At 35.4% G+C, this 17,939-nt stretch overlaps 3 protein-coding genes across 7 annotated transcripts; all 3 read left to right on the plus strand.

The window, feature by feature from the left end:
* Positions 1-5,382: 5,382 nt before the first annotated feature.
* Positions 5,383-10,152, plus strand: LOC116020027 (phosphatidylinositol/phosphatidylcholine transfer protein SFH13-like). Of its 5 annotated transcripts, none has more exons than XM_031260471.1 (15): positions 5,383-5,697; positions 6,111-6,209; positions 6,304-6,601; positions 6,686-6,785; positions 6,866-7,132; positions 7,419-7,496; positions 7,613-7,717; positions 7,875-7,924; positions 8,013-8,112; positions 8,224-8,322; positions 8,444-8,557; positions 8,678-8,837; positions 9,054-9,442; positions 9,519-9,593; positions 9,680-10,152. In XM_031260471.1, exons 2-15 carry the CDS (start codon positions 6,203-6,205, stop codon positions 9,698-9,700), a joined length of 1,863 nt encoding a protein of 620 aa, XP_031116331.1. In that variant the 5' UTR covers positions 5,383-5,697; positions 6,111-6,202; the 3' UTR covers positions 9,701-10,152. The 5 variants fall into 5 exon arrangements, with proteins under 5 accessions (XP_031116331.1, XP_031116333.1, XP_031116332.1 ...); XM_031260473.1 differs by having other exon boundaries at positions 6,307-6,601; XM_031260472.1 differs by having other exon boundaries at positions 6,142-6,209.
* Positions 10,153-10,406: 254 nt separating this feature from the next.
* On the plus strand, positions 10,407-11,589 carry LOC116018707 (GPI-anchored protein LLG1-like). Its single transcript, XM_031258673.1, has 3 exons — positions 10,407-10,581; positions 10,763-10,801; positions 11,015-11,589. Exons 1-3 carry the CDS (start codon positions 10,497-10,499, stop codon positions 11,368-11,370), a joined length of 480 nt encoding a protein of 159 aa, XP_031114533.1. The 5' UTR covers positions 10,407-10,496; the 3' UTR covers positions 11,371-11,589.
* Positions 11,590-13,147: 1,558 nt separating this feature from the next.
* On the plus strand, positions 13,148-16,902 carry LOC116020007 (uncharacterized WD repeat-containing protein C2A9.03-like). The gene is made up of 10 exons (XM_031260438.1): positions 13,148-13,405; positions 13,938-14,090; positions 14,200-14,367; positions 14,459-14,545; positions 14,929-15,063; positions 15,175-15,285; positions 15,441-15,532; positions 15,618-15,723; positions 15,943-16,029; positions 16,129-16,902. The coding sequence occupies exons 2-10, from the start codon at positions 13,953-13,955 to the stop codon at positions 16,540-16,542; spliced, it is 1,338 nt and encodes a 445-aa protein (XP_031116298.1). The 5' UTR covers positions 13,148-13,405; positions 13,938-13,952; the 3' UTR covers positions 16,543-16,902.
* Positions 16,903-17,939: the final 1,037 nt, after the last annotated feature.

Genomic DNA, 17,939 nt, shown 5'->3' on the forward strand with positions numbered 1-17,939 from the left:
CTTTTTTCCCCCCCCCCCCCCCTCCCTCCCCTCATCAGCTCCTTTGGCTTCTTCTTCTTGTCCAAGTATTTTTCAAATCCTTCTCATTCTGTTGGGTTTTTACTGCCCTCCATTATATTTCCATTGAGGAAACGATGGATTTCTTGGAATGAGAGCAGTGTCTGTTGCAGTTAGTTTTGGACGAAGCAACTTATTATATTTATTATTGTACTCTCATGAGTGTCAAACCTACCATCTTTGTTCACAATTTACCACTCAAGAACTAACTGAACTCTTACCGTGTCTCTGCTGGAGAAAGCCCCTGAGCTGTTTGTTACCATTTACCATTCAAGAACTAACTAAGCTGGCTGTTATTATGTCTCTGCTGTCGTGTTTGTTACCATTTACCATTCAAGAACTAACTAAGCTGGCTGTTATTATGTCTCTGCTGTCCTTGAACTGTTATCATTTACTATTCAAGAACTAACTGAGCTGTTACCATTTACCACTCAAGAACTAATTAGACTGTTACCGTGTCTCTGCTGGAGAAGGCCTTTTAGCTGTTACCATTTAACATTCAATAACTAACTGAGCTGGTCTTTTAGCTGTTACCATTTAACATTCAATAACTAACTGAGTTGTTACCGTGTCTCTGCTGGAGAAGGCCGGAATGGGGAAAGAGTGATGACAAGAAAATGAAATTTAATGTGATGGGTGGCAAATAAAGATGAAAAAGATAGTTACTTTAATCATTCTTGTAATGAATGGTAGAATGTAGATGTGTAGGTAGAAAGAATTGAGGGAGGGATCCCTTGGGGATAGTGTTGCATGTGTAGTCTCTCTCTGCCTCTTAATTGTGGTTCCAGGTTGACAGCGATTTCTCTCTCTCTCTCTCTCTCATATTTTCATCACATAGTAATAGTACGTACACGTACGTTGTAAGTTGTAAAGTAGGGTCGCCTTCTCTCCTTGTTCCATAACGTTTTGCCTCCCGTTGTCGGAGCCTTCTGCCATCCTCACATGCCTCCGCAGATACAGTTTTTTTTTTTTTTTTTAATCCCACACCCAACCCAACCACCAAAATGTTCACTTTTTCCCCACTTTCTGCCACTATTTCTTTTAACTTCTTTGGGGCTAGATCACACAATCTAGCTTATTCAAAAAAAAAAAAGATCACACAATCTAGCTGCTATCTGATGTCAAGATTTCTTCATTTTTTTGACAGTAGATAGAGGTATAGATTGTATGTCTAGCGGTTAAAACAGGACTCTTATACATAAATATCATTCTAGTATATATGATTTACTTCTCTTATGTTTTTTAATAATTAATAATGAGATTATTACTGTATGCAAGTCGAGCGGTTAAAATAAGGTATAAATACTTTATTAATGTGGGTTGAATACAAACGGGCTATATTCTAATCCGTAGCTCGATCAACGTGATAGTGAATTAGAGGTTTTCGAACTACTTAGCTATTCAATAATAAAAATAGCCAAAAAAAAAACATTAAATGCAGTATATATAGGTTGCCAGGGGACAAGTACAGGTTATTCAGCATGGTGGCCGCGTGGCGGCCATGCACTGATCTAAGGGAAGGCCCGCTACGGACTGGCTAAATGCTAAGCGATTACGGGTAATATCCCTAAGGGGTAAAGCTCGGGATACAGAGGTCAGACCGGTCAAGCCGAGTCCGACACGTTGTCATTGTAACTTCGCCGAGCTTTATGGATCGGAATGACTTGATGGTCTGAGACCCGACCAGATATAGGGTGACTGGTCAAGGTCCGATCATTATACGAAAGAGGTAGCCCGGATAATATTCCCTGATCAATTACACAGAAATGATATTTTTATTTAGTGTACAACCTAAGATGTTGACGATGGATGCGAGTTTTCTTAACTTGTTATGCAAAGAAGATTTGTAGTGCATGTCTTCCACCTTCATTTTCTTACATTGATTCTTCCACGTATCTTTTGGTTTTTCTTTTGCATTGCTAAATCTCTTCATATTTTCGAGTAATGATAACTCAAATTCGTTATAATAATTACGTGGTTCCACTTGTTATGTACGTCATATTTGATGTCTTGTGGTCAAAATTATCATATAGTGTATGTTCATTCTTTATAAAGTTTGTTAGTGGATAATGGTCATCCTTCCACTACCAACGTTCTTAAAACACTATAGGGGTGAGGATAAAATTTTTTAAATGGACAATAGGGAAAAGATTATTGGGGACCAAACGGGGGCAAAGGGAAGATAATGGGAACAAAAGTAAATTTGTCCTTTTAATTTGGTCCTTTGATTTTATAATATGTCCAAAATTTGTACACAATATATTAGCATCTAACGAAATTAGGGATTGAATCACAAATGTCCAAACAAATTTTGATTGGTTAGTAAATTTAAAATAAATGAGGCTAATAAATTCTTAACCTGACATTTTTTTAGGTTCTTTATATTATGGCATGATTAATAACATTCTAATAATTGTTACCAGATCAAACTAATAAAAATTTGAGTCGTTTAAACAACTAATACAATGTAAGTTTTACCTTAAACACATATTTAAGTAGCGATAGAAAATTTTATCGTAAATCAAATACGGAGATATAGTTCATAATTGTGCACTATTTTTGTTTTTCCAAAAAAGAAAGAAAGAAAGTATGGCATATTTCATATTGTGTCCTGGGGTGACAGCACTTGAATTTGTGGTGGGGCCATTAGGTGTTAGATATTGGTGCATATATCACACTAACGTCAAATCTGCTACATGTTTCTGACTTTTGCTTTTCACCCATTCTACATTACAAATTTGTAGCCTCATTTTAAATTATTTTATTATTTATATTTGATTGTTGTTTTTTTTTTTTGAAAACATATTTGATTGTTGTTAAACAGTAATTATTAGGAGTATGTATCATATCATGTTTAGGTCAGTTAATGATTAGGATAATGTTAGATCGTTTCGTACGTTAGCATACAATTTGACCAATACTACGGAGTATTTATTTATATTCTTGTAAATGGAGTATTCTAACTGCTACTTTGTAGTGACAAATAATATATTGTTTAGATATTATATTTGCATGTAATCGGATGATTGGTTGAAAATGACAGGGTTTAACCTTCGTCACTTGTGGGAATTGAACCCGGGGGTTCTCCCGGAATTCCTCTCCACAAAGAGAGCTTACTTGCCACTTGAGCTACCCCACTGGGTTAACGTATGTGTATATATAATGAGTTTATGATTTTTTTTTGTTTGTTTTTGTTTTCTTTTTAGTGTTTAAGTAGTATTTGTTTGCAAATAAATAAAGACAATGTAATGTGCACGGTATAATATAATATAGTACAAGTAATGGAAGTATGAGATGAGATGCAAATGGAGTTGGCATAGATAAGAGAATTAATTATTTATTTATATTGGATATAAACGACATGTTTGTGCCATGATAACAACTTGTAAGTGAGTTGATATGACATGCACTCTTTAATTGATCAATGCGTTAGTTATGTGGCACGATAGTGTTTTCAAATGGCTATGGCGACAATCTAATTTAGTAGCGTGACAAGTATAAATAGATTAGATTGATTCTTACAAGTTAGTTAATGGTATTTGTAGTATGGATTGATACAAAAATGGGAATATATATATATTTTTTGGTTTAGGTGCGGCCGTGCGGTCACACACCACTCAATGTTAAGAAATACACCACAATGAAACACACCACAATGTTAAGAAACACACCACAGTGCATATTTGTGTGATGTATTTCTTAACATTGAGTGGTGTATTTCGTAACATTGAGTGGTGTGAACCGCACGACCGCACGGGAGAGCATGGCCGCACCTGAACCTGACCCTATATATATATATATATATATATATATATATATATAGCATGATGTGATATCTCATATTACTGGGATGCAGCTGCCCAAACTACCAACTAACTTGTACCTAAATTCCCGCTAAACAAACTACCAAACCCAACATTAAATGATGTTTCTGCTTCCTCATACGAATTACCCAACAAAATTTCAGATAATTACCCAATCATATTTTTAATCATTTACCAATCTCATATCTGAACAAATTGACGGATCATTTTTTTTATTTTTTATAAAGTGATGATATTTTCATAATTATTTTTAATTTTACTATACAAACTTAAACACTAAAATCTTTCATTCTCATACTTTTCAAAGTTTACATATTTATTATTAACATTTTGCATATTTAGTATTAAAATGTTGTATTTGCAAAAATATGAAATGCATTGTATTTAAAATTTCATTTTTAAAAGTTATGACTGAATTTTTTATTTAATTTAATTTAATAATTTATTTTTTACTAGGTCTTTCATTTACAATTTAATTAGATTCAGCGGTACACTTTTCTCCCTAATTCATTCCTATCAACTAAAAGTGGTCCACGGTAGTGAGAGGGTACATGAAGACTTTTGCGATGGGAGTAAAATTGCTATTTGACATACATTCATCTCGACAGTCTAATAAGTGCGCTAATTAAATAATGCTCCGTATCAACTAGGAAATATTCTTGGAGTGATTTTTTTTTTCGCAATATATTTATTTATTTTCAACAAAAAAAAAAAGGAAAGTAAAGTTTAATTTAATAACAAAAAGTTACGGCGGCAACTGTAGAAAGGGAATAAAGTGAAAGTTGAAAATTTATGGGGAAGAGTTAAACATACAGAGGGCATAGGAGAAAGTCAAATTAGGGAATGGCATACTTGTACTTTTGCTGTCCTCACAGTTTTTACGTATTATGGCATCACACAGTCAAACCACATCGGTACATTTTCCTATTTACATAGATGAAATGTTAATATTACGAGATAAATTTAAAAAAGGACTATAATATTACTCTAAATTTGAATAATTATGCTGAAAATATGTAAGAAAACTATAATATTGTACATAATATATTATATGTATATTTGTAATCTAAAAATATGATAATATGATAGTTTCAATCTATTCATATTAATTAAATGCATATTAATAAATGAACATATTTTTTACTAAATTCATTCAAAATAATCAAAATCAATTTCTCATCCGTCAAGCAAGTAAAAAGGAAAGATGAGTCAATGACATTGTGGTATAGTGACACGAAGTAACTCTCCTAAATAGGAGATTATGGGTTCTAGCTCTAATAGGGACAGATGCTTCAATGATTTAGAAAGTAGTTATAGACAGATAAAAGTAGTACGATTATGAATAGGATTCCAAAATCATTCCGGGCTCTAGAATAATTCTATAAAATAGGGGGGTGCGAGTGCAATTTTCCGAAACAAAGCAAAACTGTCGACACGTAGCGTCAGAGCGGTCGACAAGTGAGCAAAGAAGGAAATAAAGAGGCGCTGGAAGATTCAGAAATTTGGTTGAGTGCGGGGGAGAAAGGAAAAAGGCAGAAAGAAAAAGAAAAATTATATATAAAGTTTTAATTTTTATCAGGTTTTGTTTTTGATAATTATTATTATATAGTAAAGATAAAAGGTCTGAGATTAAGATCTTTCTTTTTTCCATTCCTCATTCCCAGCTAAACCCAGAATTTTCTCGAGGAAAATAAGGAACTACTCTACAAAGTTGTGATTTTTATGGTTTCCTATAAAGCTGCGAATAATTTGGTTTCAGAAGATCATCGGAGTAGCCGACATCCTTGTGATTTAGCTCACTTCTTCTGAGGTTTTGGTAAGCTTGTATTTTCATCATGCCAGCGTATAGATATAGATTTTTACAGGGGGCACAATGTTTAAAGCTTGCTCTTTTTTGTTCATTTTCGATATTGGGTATGGAGGTGAAGTGAGATCTGCGGGTGTAAGTGAATTTTACTGACATTCTTAAAACTAATTGAGTTTTAATACGATGAGCTTTGATGTTCTGTGAATGTAATTGTTTGATGATTTGAATGCTTTTGCCTTTTTTTTTTTTTTAATTAATAATTTATTATTATTGAGATTGATTCCTAGCTGAACAAATAGAGTGGGGGTGGATTAGTCATAGCTTTGGCAAGTTTTGGGAATGGCACAGGAAGCATTTTCCTGTATTACCCACTTGGATATGATGTTTATACATTTTAGCTTTGGATTTTGATCTGTGTACAGGGGGGATTAATGAAGTTGTGTAATATTGCAGCAATCTGAACTCTAAAGGTTGATTCTTTTCTTCTGTGTTTGTTCTTCTGCTCTTGGATAAGATGTCAGGTATAAGCTAGCTACCATTTTAAGTTCTTTTTATGTGGCTAATTTATGAGTGGTTAAGAAAGTGTGAACTCATGTGTGTTTATGCTTGGGGTAGAAGGACTGGAATTTTATGACGAAACGAGAGAGAGAAAATCGGATGTTGAGAATTCAGAAGATGAAAGGCGGCGATCTGGAATTGGAGCATTGAAGAAAAAGGCAATAAATGCTTCGAGCAAGTTAACTCGTTCACTCAAGAAGAGAGGAAAACGGAAAATAGATTACAGGGTTCCTTCAGTTTCCATAGAGGATGTTCGTGATGCGAAAGAAGAGAGTGCTGTAAATGAATTGCGTCAAAAGCTTCTTGACCTAGATTTACTGCCAGCCAGACATGATGACTATCACACACTATTGAGGTTCCCGAGTAGTTTGGTTTTATGTGCTGTTACAGGATGGATGCCTGTGATCTAATGCAAGGCTATTCAAATACTTTTGTGCAGATTTTTGAAAGCCAGAGATTTCAGCATTGACAAAACCATTCACATGTGGGAAGAAATGCTTAACTGGAGGAAGGAGTATGGAACGGACGCAATATTGGAAGTATGTATCTCTTGGAATGTGGTTTGCTGAAATCTTATGCACCAGAATTTTAATTGTTCAAACTACCTTCTTTCTGACAGGATTTTGACTTCCATGAGCTTGAAGAAGTATTGCAATACTACCCTCAAGGGTATCATGGTGTTGACAGGGAGGGCAGACCGATATATATTGAAAGGCTTGGGCAAGCTCACCCGAGCAAACTAGTGCGGTTAACCACAATAGAACGGTACCTGAAATATCATGTCCAAGAGTTTGAGAGGGCCATACAAGAAAAGTTCCCGGCCTGCTCTATTGCAGCGAAGAAAAGGATCTCCTCAACCACTACAATATTGGACGTGCAAGGCCTGGTATGTTGGTTTAATTCAATGTTGAGTTTTCTCCCTTTTGAAAGATAATTTTACTTTGTTACATACTGTAGCCTGTCCATTATCTTCTGTGAATGAGACCTTCATTTGCTAGAGTTAATTGCGTAATTTTAACACTATGAAATAAATTATTGATAACTCAATTGGCATAAAAACTATTCTGCATTTGTGTAGGCAGACATGAAATTTACGTTACACGGAAGAAATTCATTGTATTTTCAACTTGACTGTTTGTAGCACATATTGAAAGGGTATATTCTGAATGCAGGGAATGAAAAACTTCACAAAGACAGCTGCTAGTCTTTTGGCAGCTGTGACAAAGATTGACAACAATTATTATCCTGAGGTATTATTACCTCTTGAATAATAATTGTAGTGCATTATTACTATTTTTATTGCCAAAAGTTACCTGCAGAAGTAGCTTGATTGATTTTCCGATCTTTATTACCATATAAACTGCAGACCCTGCATCAAATGTTTATTGTTAATGCTGGATCTGGCTTCAAAAAGATGCTTTGGCCTGCTGCACAGAAGTTCCTGGATGCAAAGACCATTGGTAAAATCCAGGTAGAGGCTAAGTTTGGCATTTACTTAATTTCACTTTGTGTAGTTTTCAAATAACCTGGCATTTACATGTTCTCAAACCTAAATTTAGTTTGGCATTGGCTTCCTATTCATTTGGTGATGTTTCAACTAAATTTTGTGTTCAAATTATCATGTGTAGGTCTTGGAATCTAAATCCATGGGCAAATTGCTTGAATTTATTGACCCAAGGTTGGTTTATTTTCGGTTTTATGGATCTATGGTATCACATACGGACAATAGAGTCATCTCATATCTGGATTTCTTCTGTTTTCTTCAGTCAATTGCCCGACTTCTTGGGTGGGTCTTGTAGTTGCCCCATTGAGGGAGGCTGTCTAAGGTCTAACAAGGGTCCCTGGAGTGATCCAGATATAATGAAGGTGCCTACATTAGATATAAACACGTTCTTCAATCACTTGTACTCGTACTTTTTGTGTCATAATAACTATATTTGTGATGGGAGTTTGATTACAATTTTCCTCTACTTCTAGCTTGTAAATAATGCAGAGGCAACATTGGTGAGACAGGTTACTAGAGTACGTAGTAACCAACAGAACATCGATTCCTATGTTCAGCTCTGCCCACTGAAGGTAATTCTTTCCTCGACTTTTGGCTTGTTTATTATGCATAAGCCTTCTGCCTCATTGTACACTTTCAAGTTTGAAACCATTTGAGTTCTTTCAGTGTGATATGGTTACTTTATTTGTTTAGGGGAGAATCAGCGATAAATCAAGAATTGAATCCCTTTCAGACATTGATGATCCCTATGCTCTGTGTGAACAAAGTAGCAGCACGTGTTCAAGGCTTGCCCCTGTTCTTGAAGAAGTGAGTGTCGTAATCAAATATTCCTAATTAGCGAGAGGAAATTTTCACGTTATGCGTGCATGTTATGCTTGTTCATATATGTATTTGTTCATTTGCGTTGCAAATCTCTGGTTCATGTAGGCAAGGGCATCGAACTCAACTCCTTATTATAGTTGTGATGATGGCTTAAGCTCGAGTGATAGAGAAATTAGCGGTGAGCAAGTATTACATCATTATCAAGCTCACTCATCTGAAAGGAATGATATGGATTCATATGCCTATGGAGTACCAAATTCTCAAGGTATATGTTTATACTGCCGTGCAACTTTCTTTGAGGACATTTTGAAAGGATTATGCGTGTAATTCAATAGCCGTTATCTTCAAAAGAGCTACTTTATACATTAATTCTTCTTCCCTAGCCAACTCGTTCTAGTGAAAGTGTGAAATGTGACCGAATTCCAACAACCAACCGAGCTAATGGTTTTCATCTTTGCGTTGATAATAATATGGGTACTAGGTGCCGTTTTGATTCATTGGTTAGATGACGTCCAAGAAAAGCTCGTGAACAGATGTTTCAGCTTTCTGACAAGAAGAGTGATATCTTCCACGCTCAAACTGTTTGCGACTATCCGGACTCTCCCTTTCGAGTCCTGGCGGAGACAGACAGACGTTTACCCTTCCAGTCTTTTGGAAGAGAAGCACGATTGTCGTTTACCTAGTAATAATGAAGCTGCGAGTGAAGAAGACCGTCTCCATCCGTGTATTGAACGCCTTCAGAGGCTTGAACAATTAATCGAAGAGCTAAACAAGAAGCCTTCTGAGATGCCATTGGAGAAGGAGCGAATGCTGCATCAATCCTTGGACAGGATCAAGTCCGTAGAATATGACCTAGAAAAAACAAAGAGGGTAAGCATTCGTTCTCGATCTACACGATTTATTGTTTTTAGCGTTATAGACCATTTGGTAATCATATATTCCACAGGTACTACACACAACGGCAATGAAGCAGCTTGAAATTACGGAGTTGCTGGAGAATTTACGAGAATCCAGCATTCAAGTATGTGATTTACTGCTCATTATTGATTAGATTCGATAGATTGACATGATCAGCTACCTGAGTGTCTTTTTCATTTTTATTTTCAGCGACGGAGGTTTTTGTGTTGAGTTTTTATGGTTGAGACTCGAGGTTTCTAACAAAGGACGAGTATTACTGCTAACCCCCCGATAATATGGCTGTTTGGCTCGTGCACACTGGACACACTTCAAAAATTACAGACGTTCGACAGGAAGAGTTTTCGACAGACAAGAAAAGAGTATTAACGCTAACCCTACAGCTACAAGGATGTTGGGCACGTGCACACTGTCGAGTCGAGAATTTTACTCGATGAACAGCTTTTGTAATGCTCGGTTTTCTTGATTACAATGATGCATATACTAAACTGTTTTAAGCTTGGATTATGTATTTATAGTATGCATCTTTCTGGTTATAAGACTGAATGTACAACATTGGACAATGTTGTAAGTTGTAACTAACTTCCTGTTGGAACCTGATGCTTCTCATTAAACTTTGTGAAACTGAAAAAGAAAATTACTGTTATGGCCTCAAATTAAACAAACATTGATCCAAGTATCCTGGAACAAGATTTAGTTTTTTTAATAAAAATAATCAAATGGTAATAAATAAGTTTTAATAAATAAAAAATGAATGGAGAAGCGCAGAAAGCTGTTTTGTTTTCTACATTTTTTTTTTCATTTGCTCTTTGCCTTTCTTCATTTTGTCTGTAAACACAATTCTGATGCTTCAATTCTCTGATAATATGTGCTTATGGATCTGTCATCAACTCTTGATGAAAAGAATATACAGAAATCCCAAAATGAGAATATCCATAAATGATTCACATCTACATACATGCCTTGTGTATAATGTATTTAATCCTGCTTATTAATCAGATGAGCAGAAATGGGGCGGATGCAGAATTGCGGTTATTCTGCTGTTATTCTAGTTTCGTTTCTCTCTCTATTTACAGGCCTTTGTTATGCATCAGGTATGCGTACGTGTCTTAGCAGAATCTAAGGTTTGGTTTTCCTTTTTTGGAAAATCCTATGTGGGGTTTAGATAAAGCTTCTTTCTTTGATCTGCTAATTAGTTTCCTTTTTATCCATTATGGTTTTTAGGTTCTCTTTTCATCTTTCTGGGTAGCTTTAATGATGTTCTTGTTTCTGCAGAGTTTTCCATTGGGAGAAGAATCCTTCAAAGCAAGAAACGTAATTTAATTTCTTTCTTCCACCATACATACATTCTCATTCAAGATTGAATTTTTATGCTCCGAGAGAGTTACCCATCACGAGTTTGATTCTTTTCAACGTCTTTTTGGTCGTACCCATCGTGCATGCATAGAGTTTTTTTAACAGGATATTATTTTTATGTGTGATTTGTGGACTATTACACTGAAACATAAAATAGTATTTCGTTTTCAGCTTGCCCAGTAAACTTTGAGGTTCAGAATTATACAATTATCACGAGCCAATGCAAAGGACCAGAATACCCTCCGAAGAAATGCTGTAATGCGTTTTTAAGGTTTGCTTGTCCGTACGCTGACGCCATCAACGACAGGGCAACGGATTGCGCCGACACCATGTTCGCTTACATCAACCTCTACGGCAAGTACCCGCCCGGCATTTTCGCCAGCGAGTGCATCGGAGATAAGAACGGCATATCATGCAAGGGCGTGCCGCCGTCTCAGTCGCCCGGTAGCGGCGGCGCTCTTTCACCGTCTTCGCCGCCTCTGCTGCTTGCACCGCCATTTCTACTGCTGTTTATGTGCTTTGTCTAGATGCCTCGATTTTTTTTTTTAATAGAAATTTCTCTAATTTTTTCTAGGCAGTTGATATGTAAGATAATCCGTATTTTTGTTATTTATACGGTTCGTTTGACATAAAAAGAGTTGTAGTTTAAGTATTTTACACTTATAGAATTATACAAAAGATCAGAGTTGTAATTTAAGTATTTTATACAATTATACCTATAGAATTTTAATTTTTGCTTTTTTCCAGATACCCTTCATTTAGCTGTATATTTATATTTTGTGTATTATCGAATTATGCGTTATTAGTCTTAATCCATTCGTAATCTGACACGAAATGAAATGCTAAGGAAGACAAGCATAAAGTCTATGGGCGCACACGAAGTATGCTTTAATTGATTGAGTAATTGGAGATTGTTTGGTGCACATAGATTGTTTTAGTGAATCAGACGCTAAAAAGCAGACTAATATAATTTTAATAGCCTTATAATTTTAGTCGATAAATGACTATAATAAGCCAAATCAACTTAGATTATTCATAATTAACTGATTCAAATCAAGAAGTCAATAAATTTTTACCATTGAAAATTAAACTTAAATTTTGCCAAACTATCTTGTTTTTCTAGAAAAGGGACAAAATTATTGAATAGTAATATATTGGTAATTGCATCTTAGTTTTCCAAGGGAGATGATATTACAGCCACAATTCCCCTGGGTTTACACAATCATTTTCCATTATAAACGCACCCCCATCATCCATGTGGGAGTGTTAACAAGAACACCAGATGCCACTAGACCACAAGGTCTTTGGCATTTTTTTTTTTTGTTATGTTGTAATCCATTTCATAATCAAATTTCAATCTAACTCATTATAAAAGAGAGTTATCCCTACACTACTATTCTATATTCACAATATTTTCTTTATGCTTTAATACTGACTCTTGTGCTTCAATAGGTTGAGAAAGTAGTTATGAACAGATACTGCATTGTAATTGAGTTAGTAATATTCAAAAAAAAAAAATCATTTTCTATTAAACCCCTAATGTTACTAGTTATATGAAAAATAAAATCCCAACCAAAATAACAATATCTTTCTTTTTTTTATTTATTTTATTTTTTTAAGTAAAGGCAATTGGCAAGGAGTCCAAATTTAAATTTCAAAATAGCTTTATAGCATGGGGTCTTGTCCTATTGGCATTTTACCTTTTTGCAAGGGAAATAGAACAAACCATTGGGATTGTAAGGCCAAAGTACAACTGGACTTAAAAGTTATTCATTTAATAGTTTACTTGACATTTATCACTTTCACATAATATATAGTCATGTTACGATTGGGGTCCATCCTAACTAAATTCATCAGACAATTCGCGTAATAACCACCAAATTCTAAAATTGACTCATGTGGGAGTTGCTTATTCGTTTTCTTAGTTTGAGCCGGTCAACTATTAACAATATAGGTTGATTTATCTCATCATGATTTTTTACTAGCTAAAATTACATTGTTAACTTTATTTAGAATGCACATTCGAATAACAATTGTGTGTTTTTCATAAATAAAAAAGACTGCGTGGTAAATTTTTTTTATTTGAGAATCCAATTATTATTTTTAAATAGTTAGAAAATTTATTTTTATTTCTTTTTAAAGGAATAGTTAGAAAATTTATATAATTTGTTTTTTTTTTTTGCGAAAAAATCAGAATATTATAGCCCTATGTAAAAAAGAATTATACTCCGTACATGTATTTATTGAGATTGAGGTAATATATAAAAGGAAGGAGGGCAGTCGGTACACAATTGGGTATAATGTTCGTAACCGACTTGTATTTCTACGGCAAACCTGTCACTTTCCTTCCCATTTCTTAACAGGGACGACTCATCCACGGATAAACCCAACCCTAACTCCGAGGCTTTTTGCGATCTGCTGGCCAGGAACTGCAATTCCCTTTTCTCGCTACGCTAATTTTGATTACCTTCTTATTTATGGTGATGTCCAATTTCCCGATTTCGTGATCGAGATCAACGGAGCTCGACCATTTTCCCCTTAGCCCTCTCGATTTGCTTTAAGGTCGGATTTTTATTAGCTATGCGTGGTTGTTTTGGCATGTGGGTTGGGTAATTAATTGAATTGTGCTGCTTTCTGTTCGTGGTAATTTCGTTTTGATGTTCTGGTGTTTTCTTATGATTTTAGGGTTCGTTATAAGGTTAATTTTTGTTCCTCCGTTTGTTCCGGCTGGTTTGTTGTTTCCTTAATTGGGAGGATTTTGATTTGCCTTGAAATTTTGTGCATTTTTTAGGGTTTTTGGCTGTGTGTTTATTGTGGAGTAATTGTTTAATTGGACATTAATATTATTTGATCTCTCTTTAATTAGGATTGATACAGAGGGATTATTAAGTGTTTATTGATGATGGGATAGAGGATGAAGATCAGTACCTTTTGCTTTGTTTTGTTTTGTTTTTATCCCTGGCATGTAGTAGGCTCCAAATTCTATTTCATTCATGGGTTAAACCTGCATATTTTTTTTGTGATTTCAATGCTGGAATATATGTAACTTGCAGGGCTCTTGCTCAGGGCTTAACTTATGTGGTTTTCATGTCAGGTTTGACAGTAAATCATGTCTAATCAAGGGGATGATGCTGATTACATGGCCGATGAGTATGAAATGGAGGATGTAGATGATGATATGGAAGACGAGTTTCATGGCAGAGAGATGGGTGGCTCAGACTCTGATGTGGATGAGTTTGACTACATGGTCTGTTTACATGCATGTGAAATTAAATGATATTTTTTATCATGATTTTTTTTTTTTTTTGGTTTCTATTGTATCTGAAGTTCATTCGGTTTGTTTGGTTCCAATATAGAACAATAAAATGCAAGATACATCTGCTGCTGAGGCCAGGAGAGGGAAAGACATCCAAGGGATTCCCTGGGAAAGGCTTAGCATAACAAGAGAGAAATACAGAAAGACTAGACTTGAACAGTATAAGAACTATGAAAACATTCCTCAATCTGGGGATATATCAGAGAAAGTATACCTACATCTGTCTTTTGGTACTCTTTTCCCTTGTACTTGGTTTGTTTTCATGTGTTTAGTCCTGATGCTATATCCTTTATGGACAGGAATGCAATGCTACGGAAAAAGGAAATTTATTTTATGAGTTTAGACGCAATTCAAGATCTGTGAAATCAACAATTTTACATTTCCAGGTAACAGTTTCTTATTGAATTTCTTAAGCACTGTGCTTCATCACTCTATGCATGGACCATTCTTTTGCCCTCATTGGTCAGTAGGAATGAAGGACCATTCATAATGTGAAAAATGCATGTGGAATTCATATTCTTTTTCTTTTCAATGCTGGTTTGGAGGAATGCTTTGTTCATACCATCCTTGAGGCCTGGAGCTATGTTTGAATACCCTGCTGATCCTCATCACTGACATTGAGCAGGCTAAACCCATTTATTGAAGTGCTGTTTTTATGTATTATTATGGATGCCTAAATTGGAGATATGTGATTAATTGGTGGTTTCCATTGAAAACTGACAACTTTTTCTTTTTTGTTTTTGTTTTTTTTGTTGGTCTTCTGACATAGTTGAGGAATTTAGTCTGGGCAACGTCGAAACATGATGTCTATCTAATGTCGCATTTCTCCGTTATGCATTGGTCTTCCTTGACTTTCGCCAAGAGCGAAGTTCTCAATGTCTCAGGGCATGTAGCACCGTCCGAGGTATGCATTTTAGATGTCTTCTGCTTGTGTTATCAAGCCACTAGAGTGAGAAGTATTTTCTTCACTTCAGTCTTTATCACAATGTTATCTGTTTTTTTTCCCCCACTGCAGAAACATCCTGGAAGCTTATTGGAAGGATTCACACAGACTCAAGTCAGCACTTTAGCAGTAAAAGATAATCTACTTGTTGCTGGTGGTTTTCAAGGAGAGCTTATTTGCAAGGTATTATGGCATGTCTACTAATATAAGAAAGTTATTGCTTTTATCTGTGATAGTATTGGGATTTTTTATTCAATCCTGTGCTTGTGATATGGTTTTGCTTCTTAAGTGGTTTAAAATACTGCTTAGGCACTGATGTTCATGTAATCTAAATGCAGTATTTAGATAGGCCTGGAGTTTGCTTTTGTTCCCGCACAACTTATGATGATAATGCCATAACTAATGCTGTTGAGATACACACCACTCCCAGGTATTTATGTTATTGTAATCAATGATCACATATGAAGATTATCAGTTTGAATGGGGGCTAAGCTTTGTATTTCTTCATTCATCAGTGGTGCACTTCATTTTATTGCTTCAAATAATGATTGTGGAGTCAGAGATTTTGATATGGAGAAATTTCAATTGTCTAAGCATTTCCGGTTTCCATGGCCAGTGAATGTAAGCCCTTCTCTCTGCTTCTGTGTGTGTGTACTATATATTTACATTTGTTAATCTATGATTTATAGTATGGTTCATATGCCATCCAAATGTGTTCATAATATGGACTTAGCATTAAAAATCCTTGTACATCAATTGCGGCTATCCATAATCCATCCATTGTTGCTTGCATTGGGAGATTCTTCCTTCTTTCTCTAAGAAACCTTTTTATGCTTGCAGCACACAGCCTTGAGCCCTGATGGCAAGCTTCTTATTATAGTTGGGGATAACCCAGATGGTATGCTGGTAGACTCTAGAAGTGGAAAGGTCTGTTGGACACATAAATGTTGATATAGAATTCTTCACAATGGTAAATTGTTATACCTGAATAAGGAACTAAAAAATGGCATCTGATAATATGGACAGGTTGTTGCACCTCTGTGTGGACACTTGGACTTCTCGTTTGCATCATCGTGGCATCCGGATGGTTTTACATTTGCTACCGGAAACCAGGACAAAACCTGTAGAGTTTGGGATGTACGCAACTTGTCAAAGTCATTGACTGCTTTGAAGGGTAACCTGGGAGCCATTCGGTCTATTCGCTACTCATCGGATGGAAGATTCATGGCCATGGCAGAGCCTGCAGACTTCGTCCATGTTTTTGATGTGAAAAGCGGGTATAGCAAGGAACAAGAAATCGACTTCTTTGGGGAGATATCGGGGATGTCATTCAGTCCGGACACGGAGTCCCTTTTCATTGGGGTTTGGGATCGAACATACGGTAGCCTTTTGGAGTTTGGACGGCGTCACAACTACTCATACCTTGATACCACCATCTAAAACTCACTCCCATTGGTGTGAAGCGTTTGAGTGTTCCGCCTATTGGTGCAACTGTGTAAAGCAGTAGCCTAGTAAGCACCACTAGGGGAATGAGGTGTAAAATGTGTTATGTTGTGCTATGTTGGCTGGTCTTTCAAATTGATTGTGACATTTGTCATAAATGTAGAATGGAGGAATGAATATGTATAGAAGGCTAGGGAAACTCCAGTCAGTGATATGGACATGAACAAAACAAGTAGAGTGAGGGGGGGGCTGGGAATGGGACTGGGATTTCTCACTTTGTTTCTGGGACTCCAAAACCTTTCTTCAGAGTGACTCTGCATTTATATCAATAACTCAACCATTTTACGATTTGCATTACTTTTCTCTATTGTTGTCTTGGAATGTGAACATTGCAGAATCAACAATCTTGACACTGTTGAAGTTGTTATCTATAAATGGATTTGGTCAAATAGGCCTTTGACCTTTACATGATGGACTCGTCACCTTTGAAAAAGGTGACCGGAAATGGTCTCGCCAGAGGTTGCATTTTACTCGGAGTCAGAGCCAAGGGCTAATCGGGATTCCACTAGAACGGTTGTGATTGGTTATTATATGTCTATATATTAACGATTGGTAAGCTCCTTTTAAAAGTTCAAGGACTTAATTGCTCTATCGGGTAAAGTTCAAAGGACCTACTTGACCATTTTTTCCTAAATGCTTAAGTGTTATAATTCAAATCTTTCAGAATTTAAACCCGACCTGAATTAAGTATTATACATGATACATGATTATACATAATACAAAAGATACTGGTATTGGATGACAACTTATAAAAAACATCAATTTAATTACATATCAAAGGAGAATGTGGCATGGATGCATTCTTTACTTTGCATAATGTGTAAAAAAGAAAAAAAAAAAAAAAAAAGAAGAAGAAAAGGATGGGCAAGAAATTCAAAGAACCTTTGATTTGACTGACATAACATAAGCATAAGAGAAAAAAAATTGATAGATGTTAATGGCATCATCGTTCATCATCATCAAATAGTTTCTTCTATTCATCAATCATGGAATTTTGGAAAATCCAAATTTGTTGACTTCCCAAACATGGCACCCATTTTGTGATTGTTTGTCTCAATCTCATCTCATTTTTTATTGACTAAAGAGCTCTTTTAAGAAATCTAAAGTTCGTTCTAGACAGTAAAACTTCTTTCAAAATGGGTTTTTACCTTATTATACATATAAATCCCAATACTAAATAAATACACACTAATACCATATTTTAAAAATGAAAAGTCGTCATATATGAGATACATTATAAAAGCAAATTAAATATATATTTTTATACGTGTCATTGTAACATTATTTTCGTTCCATAGGGTAATACACACATTCATATTTAAAAAAAAATAATT

The sequence above is a fragment of the Ipomoea triloba genome, chromosome 5, assembly GCF_003576645.1.
Source record: "Ipomoea triloba cultivar NCNSP0323 chromosome 5, ASM357664v1".
Taxonomy (NCBI): domain Eukaryota; kingdom Viridiplantae; phylum Streptophyta; class Magnoliopsida; order Solanales; family Convolvulaceae; genus Ipomoea; species Ipomoea triloba.

Bases quoted from the DNA above. Each gene is read 5' to 3' on its own strand.
- LOC116020027 (XM_031260470.1), top strand. From the start codon at position 6,291: ATGCTTGGGGTAGAAGGACTGGAATTTTATGACGAAACGAGAGAGAGA. The intron at 6,786-6,865 runs GTATGTATCTCT...TCTTTCTGACAG, and splicing joins GAACGGACGCAATATTGGAA to GATTTTGACTTCCATGAGCT. The intron at 9,594-9,679 runs GTATGTGATTTA...TTTTATTTTCAG, and splicing joins TACGAGAATCCAGCATTCAA to CGACGGAGGTTTTTGTGTTG.
- LOC116018707 (XM_031258673.1), top strand. From the start codon at position 10,497: ATGGGGCGGATGCAGAATTGCGGTTATTCTGCTGTTATTCTAGTTTCG. The intron at 10,582-10,762 runs GTATGCGTACGT...TTGTTTCTGCAG, and splicing joins AGGCCTTTGTTATGCATCAG to AGTTTTCCATTGGGAGAAGA. The intron at 10,802-11,014 runs GTAATTTAATTT...TTTCGTTTTCAG, and splicing joins AATCCTTCAAAGCAAGAAAC to CTTGCCCAGTAAACTTTGAG.
- LOC116020007 (XM_031260438.1), top strand. From the start codon at position 13,953: ATGTCTAATCAAGGGGATGATGCTGATTACATGGCCGATGAGTATGAA. The intron at 14,091-14,199 runs GTCTGTTTACAT...GTTCCAATATAG, and splicing joins TGGATGAGTTTGACTACATG to AACAATAAAATGCAAGATAC. The intron at 15,286-15,440 runs GTATTATGGCAT...ATCTAAATGCAG, and splicing joins AAGGAGAGCTTATTTGCAAG to TATTTAGATAGGCCTGGAGT.